Below are 6,490 nucleotides of genomic sequence, written 5' to 3' on the forward strand. Positions count from 1 at the left end.
AGCAAAATGACATTTCTTGTTAAGTCAAGCATCTGGAGCTGAATGGGCCACAATTAGGGTGGCCCATTGGAAAATAGGTAAAATTATTTTTGTCATTATTCAAAAATATCAACATGTACCTTTATCTTGCTCATTTAAAAATAACCAATTTAATAATAGGACAATTCAAAATATGCACGCACAATAAAAGATGCTTGTGCTTCTAAACACACGCATTTAAAAATATGTTCACATATTTTAAGAAAATGTTTATGTAATTTACAAAATTTTCATGTGATTAAAACGGAAATACGTAATTGGAAAAAGTCTTCACATGTTTTAAGAAATAAAGCACACCAACTAAGGAATAATTCGCCCCACCTAACATTGTACGTGATCCGTTCTCTCCATGCCGTCCCCCGCCCCCTCCCCCGTGTCGTTTTTGCATGGTAATTTCCCAGCGCTGAAAGAACTAGTGATAATGGTAGGTTTGTTGTTCTTTTTTCTCACGTTTCTGCTCGCTATCTCGGCGGTCTATCCGTTGGATGGGACATGGGAGTGATAGGTATCGGGAGAGAGGTAGCAACCACAATGCCATGCGTTGGATCGTGGTTTGTTTATCGATGGAGTTGCAACGGACGCCACTGGGTTGATGGGAGCTTGACGATGACGAATGCGACGCCGAGAGCTACTCCATTCTTCAGGGCTCCTTCCTGCTCGTAGTGCCATGACCATGGTGATAAGGCGGAGATGGACGGCGGCAAGGCAATAACAGACTACAGTCAGCCGCCCAGCGAGATAGAGGCTCCTTGTCGCCGTGCACAGTGGCGGACCCAGGAATTGAAGTTAGCCGGGGCGAACATTTAATGTTTAAATTTTTTTCACTACAAATGCAGCTATATTCAACCAGAACTCATAGCATTCAACAGCAAAAGGATGAAAAGACTATTTAAAACTAGTACACTGTTAAAAGTCGCCGAGGCCGCCTGACTGCTCACATGGACTCTTGCCGCTTGAAATGCTCAGTTATGCCACAATATGATCCCATAATTCCAATTTCCAAATGAGACCTACAAAATAAAGAATGCATTAGCACAAGTGTGATGAGAGTTGTATATTTTGATATAGACACACATCTGATGGTAACTGGGTGGTAGTATACCTTTAAGACGTAATTGCATACTGAACACGAGGTTGTGGAGGTAGATGACCTCGACGGTTCTTCAAGGCATGAAAATGAACCATAATCTCTTTATCACTAATTTTAGCAAATATCTCGCGCTCAACAAAGCAAACCATCAAATCATTAAGCCAATCATCACCCATCTTGTTTCGAAGATCAGTCTTTATAATATTCATGGCTGAGAAAACCCTCTCAACTGATGCAGTTGCCACCGGTAATGTCAATGCAAGTCTGATGAGCCGATAAACCAATGGGAATACCAGATGTTGTCTACTCTGAACCAACTTGAGAGCAAGAGAACTCAAACTATCGCAAGCCAAGAATTCAGTACTTCTTTTCATCACATCAATATATATGTTGAGTTGATCAGTCAACAGATAGAGCTCTTGTGAAGAGAAATCAATTGAGTAAATATTTGCAAGCTCAACTAGCTTATCATGATCAAAGTTGCTAAATGAGTCTCTAGGATCAAGGCAAGCAATGCACTTCAACAAGCGTGTAGAAGTTTCACTAAATCGATTATTCATCTCAACTATGTTTCTATCCAACACCTCATTGAATATAGTTACCTTGTAATGATGGAGACAAGTAACCATTTTGCGTGATCTTCTTGGGTAACCCCTTGCTGAAATGTTATCATCCATATTGGGCACTATTATATTTCTTGCAGCACAAAAGTTAGTAGTAGATATTAAGAGAGGCTCCCATCCATCATCTCTCAACTTTTGTAATAGACTTTTCACTGACACAATCATATTCATAGCACAGACTATATTCTGATCTTTTTGTTGCAATGCTTGTGACAAATCATTGGTTAAACCAAGCACTCGAAGCATCAAATGCAAGATAAGAACAAATTCAAATGTTTCCATGTTTATCATAAAGCCAGAAGCCAAACCTCTATCATCAGCATCTGCTCCATCAAGAGAAATACCATGTAGCACTTCAACCACGGAATCCCACATTTGATATATCCGGATTAGAGTCTTGTGGTGTGACCCCCATCGTGTATCACCGGGTCTTGCTAAACTTGTCTCTTGATGCTCGCCTTTTCCTGACAAAATCTCCCCATGCTCTAACTGTAAAACCAGGTTGTCATGATGCTTCTGCAACAATGCATCTTTTCTTTTACACGAGGCACTTACCTACAAGAAAAGAGTAAGTGCATTAGAATTTTATAATGGCTAGATATATACTATTTGGATTTGCAAATCCATAAGCTATAAGAAATAAGAAGTACTAACCATGTTGACAATCTTATTTGTATGTCCAAAGAAATCACTAACAGCTAGGACTCCCTTGACAACAGCAACAACTACCAATTGAAGTTGGTGGGCAAAACAATGCACATAAAAAGCATATGGATTGACATCTAGCACCAATTTCTTCAAACCATTAAATTCTCCACGCATATTTGAGGCCCCATCATATCCTTGTCCTCTCAATCTAGACATGGATAAATTATGTTTAACAAACATTGCGTCCAAAGATCTTTTCAAAGAAGCGGATGTAGTATCAAGAACATGTTTAACACCAAGCAATCTTTCCAAAGACTCCCCTTTTTGGTTCGCGAACCTTCAAGCAAAACAAACTATAAAATTAGAACAAGCATGTGAGGGTAGAGTAGGTACATTCAGAATTAGAACAATCATGACAAATAACTAACCTCACAATCACAGCCATTTGCTCTCTAACCGATACATCACGAGACTCATCAACAAGTAGAGAGAAATTACTATCACCAAGCTCAGTCATTATCACTTTTGTAGTCACTTCGGCACATGCTTGTACTATTTGTTTTTGGATTTTATGACAAGTCAATTGATGATTGCCAGGAGCATTTTTATGGACCACATCGGCTACATCTTTGCATCTTTCTGCATACCAATCCAACATCTCAAGGAAATTACCCTTGTTCATGGAAGTGGTAGTCTCATCGTGCCCACGAAAAGCTAGGCCTTGAGAGACAAGAAACCTTACCACACCTACAACAGCCCTCAAACGCTCTTCATATTCAATATGTGATTTCTCAGTATGAGAAGTCATTGCATATGACACACTTTGCTTTTGGTTTTTGAAATCTTCACACCGTCTTCTAGCATTGTTGTGAGCGCTGTTTGGTCCACCTACATGAGCATTGAATATTTCCACTACCTTCTTCCAATTTTTGAACCCTTTCTTAGTGAAGACATCATGGCCAAACTTGTCACCAATGCTTGGAGGCTTGAAAAGAAAACAATGGAAACAATAGGCAGATTTTGTCTCTTTACTATACTCTAGCCAATCATAATCTTTATACCATGCTTCTTTGAAGTTCCGCCAATCTTTCCCAAAAAGAGTCCGAGGAAAATCATGACCATACAAATGTCCAACACCTTTCGACAAATATGCCCTTCTCATTTCATCTCTAATTTCTGGAGTTGCATACTCTTCAATTTGCTTACGTGTGCCAGGATCAGGATCCACATCAGCTAAATTAAATGCCGGAGGAATGCCCTACAACATCAAATGGCACCATATCAAAACCGAGTGTCCTGTTACTGCTATCTGCTATTCAACATTCCAAGTTTCCAACTAACATATCAAAGGAAGCGGATACAAGAAGACTAGAAGAGGATACCTGCCGGTCGTCGGAGTCATGTGGTCGCTCTCGCTTCCGTTTGGCTCTGGCCGCCGAAGCTGCTGCCTCTGCCACAGCTGCCGCATCTTTGACAGCAGCAGCCTCAGCCTCAGCTTCTTCGAGTTCGACAGCAGCAGCTATGCCTATCCAATCCACCTCTTCGCCGGAGTCCATCTCTTCGCCGAAATCAATCACCGGCACAGCCCCCACTGCCGCCCCTCGCCGCTAGCCCGACCTCCAGGCTCCAGCACCAGCACCGGTCCACACAGCTGCAGTATCGGCCCCCTCCCTCGCCGATGCAGGAGCGAGAAGATGAAGGAGCCGCCCCTCGCGCCCGGGAACCCCTGGCCTCTGGGCTCTGGCGGCGGCGCAACACCGCAGCAGCAAGCAGTAGGTCGTCTAGGTCGTGCAGAGGGAGGGGAACGGTGGATTGGATTTCTGGATCGAGGACTAGTCAGCAGATCTAACAGACGTTTATTTTGGGCCTGTAGAAAATAGCCCAGTCCACCGGCGGACCGGCCCACATCTCTCTGCTTTCCTCTTATCCCTTCGCTCGCTGGCTGCCGCACGAACAGAGACGCCGCACCCACTGGTTTTCTCCGCCGCCGGAGGAAGATAGGTAGGTAGGGGTCGATCCTCCGCCGCCGGCGACCCGGGGCGGCCGCGCCAGCTCGCCCCAATGGTGGGTCCGCCACTGGCCATGCACACGCCAAGCCTGACGAGCAACTCCGGGGCAAAATCGAACCTGCATCATAGGATGGTAGCCACGGTCGAGTGGGGCGCAGAGACTACGGTGCTCGAGGTGAGCGCGTTGGATGCAGCCGTACTGGATATGCGTACAGTGCAAGGAACACAGGGTGGCGCTGCACCTGTAGCCTCAGTTGTTTCTTCGTTGGATCCATCATGGATCGGGTTACACTCTCACAATGATATGGGAACAAGCATAAACACGGATGGAGCCTTGGCAAGGGAGATGGCTATCCAAGGCCGCTAGAGTGATTCTGATGAATTCCTCCTTTATTAGCCTCCTAATGTATCTCATGGGATTCTATAATTTACATGAATCCCTCCATCAGGAGGTAACCAAAATCCTCTCCCGGTTTTTCTAGGCCGGCTTGAATAATAAACAGAAATACCACATGGTGAAGTGGTCTGAAATCTGTAAGCCTAAGGACCAGGGTGGTCTTGGGGTCATCTCATCCAAGCGGATGAATATCGCCCTCCTCTCGAAATGGCTCTGGCGGATCCAGACTGAGGAGGGAGGCCTTTGGCTGGAGATTATTCGCGCTAAGTACCTTCGTGGTCAACCTTTGGCCTTTGCCTCTAGGTCAGGCGGGTCCCAGTTCTGGCAGTCGGTGATTAGTCTGATGCCTGTACTACGCATTGGGACCGCGATCTTTGTAGGGTCCAGCGCTGGCACCCTCTTTTGGCTAGATCGATGGGCAGGGCCCCGCTCATTTGCGGTGCGCTTCCCTTCATTATTCTCGATCTGCACCCGCCCACTCTTATCGGTTGCAGTTACCCTAGTAGACTTGGGGGTCGTTACCTTCCGCCATACCTTTGGGGTGGCGGAACGCGAACAATGGGACGAGCTAGTCGCATGTATTGCACTCCGCTCTCCTTCTCCCGAGCCAGACACGCTATCTTGGCATCTTGAGCCGAATGGCCGCTTCTCAACTAGGTCCCTTTATCAGGCAATTATACCCACTCCGGGACCGGCGGAATTATCCGTTCTTTGGGAAATCAAACTTCCCCTGAAGATCCGCATCTTCCTTTGGCAGTGGGTTCGAGGCCGATTACCCTCGGGCACGGAGGTCCGCAAGCGTAATGGCCCTGGGGATGGCCTTTGCCCCCTCTGTTTGGTCCCGGAAGATTGCAACCACATTTTCTTCTGTTGCCCTGCAGCTCAATTCCTATGGAGTTGCTTCCGGGAGGTCGTGGGTGGCAACTGGTGCCACGATAACCTCCCGGACTTGTTTGGGGAGGCATTTAGCCTCCCTGGCCGCCGGAAAGCCGCCACTTGGGTGGCTTTGGGGACCCTTGCTTGGACCCTGTGGTGCTCCCGCAATAAGCTTGTCATTGAGTGTGTGATCCCCAACCGTGCGACTGACGCTATGTTTAAAATGTGTGGCCTCTTACAGCTCTGGAGACTGCTTAGCAAGCGGCGCGATCAGGAAATCCTTGACTACATCAGCGCAGGCCTTCGATCTTCGGCAGCAGCCCTCTCGCCAGCGCCACCTCCACCGCCACCCCCACCCGAGCCGGATTAGGTTTCCTTTTCTGTCTTCTTCTTTTTTGGGGCTTGTTCCGCTGTGCCCCCAGCATGACTTGTTGACTTGATCGGTTCATGTACTCTTACGTTGGATGCTTGGTCGTTGGCTTTATAATATAAAGCGGGGGAAACCCTTTTTCAAAACAAGCATAAACAAAAGATAGTATCTTTATTTGTGCCCCTTTTCGAAAAATCTGTGCAAACAATAAAAAGGGGAAGTCTAAACTAAACTACAGCTGCCGCAAAAGGCTAACATCAGAAAAGGATTTTATAGGACATCAAAATGAGGGTCATTTCCAAGGATGAGGGTCATCTTTACATCCCTTTCGAAGTAGGGGTTGTCGGTTACATCTCTCACTTTCAGCCATCACAATGAAAAATGTGCTAACCATGGATGCATTTTGCTGTGGGAAGTTAATTATGGGAAGGCACTCTC

At 46.0% G+C, this 6,490-nt stretch overlaps 1 protein-coding gene across 1 annotated transcript; it reads right to left on the bottom strand.

The window, feature by feature from the left end:
- Nucleotides 1-533: 533 nt before the first annotated feature.
- LOC123153646 (zinc finger MYM-type protein 1-like) lies at nt 534-3,956 on the bottom strand. Its single transcript, XM_044572668.1, has 4 exons — nt 3,783-3,956; nt 3,462-3,658; nt 2,407-2,737; nt 534-2,307 (listed from the first exon to the last, which is right to left on the bottom strand). Exons 1-4 carry the CDS (start codon nt 3,954-3,956, stop codon nt 1,144-1,146), a joined length of 1,866 nt encoding a protein of 621 aa, XP_044428603.1. The 3' UTR covers nt 534-1,143.
- Between the last annotated feature and the right edge of the window lie 2,534 nt (nt 3,957-6,490).

This window comes from Triticum aestivum, chromosome 7A, assembly GCF_018294505.1.
Source record: "Triticum aestivum cultivar Chinese Spring chromosome 7A, IWGSC CS RefSeq v2.1, whole genome shotgun sequence".
Classification (NCBI taxonomy): domain Eukaryota; kingdom Viridiplantae; phylum Streptophyta; class Magnoliopsida; order Poales; family Poaceae; genus Triticum; species Triticum aestivum.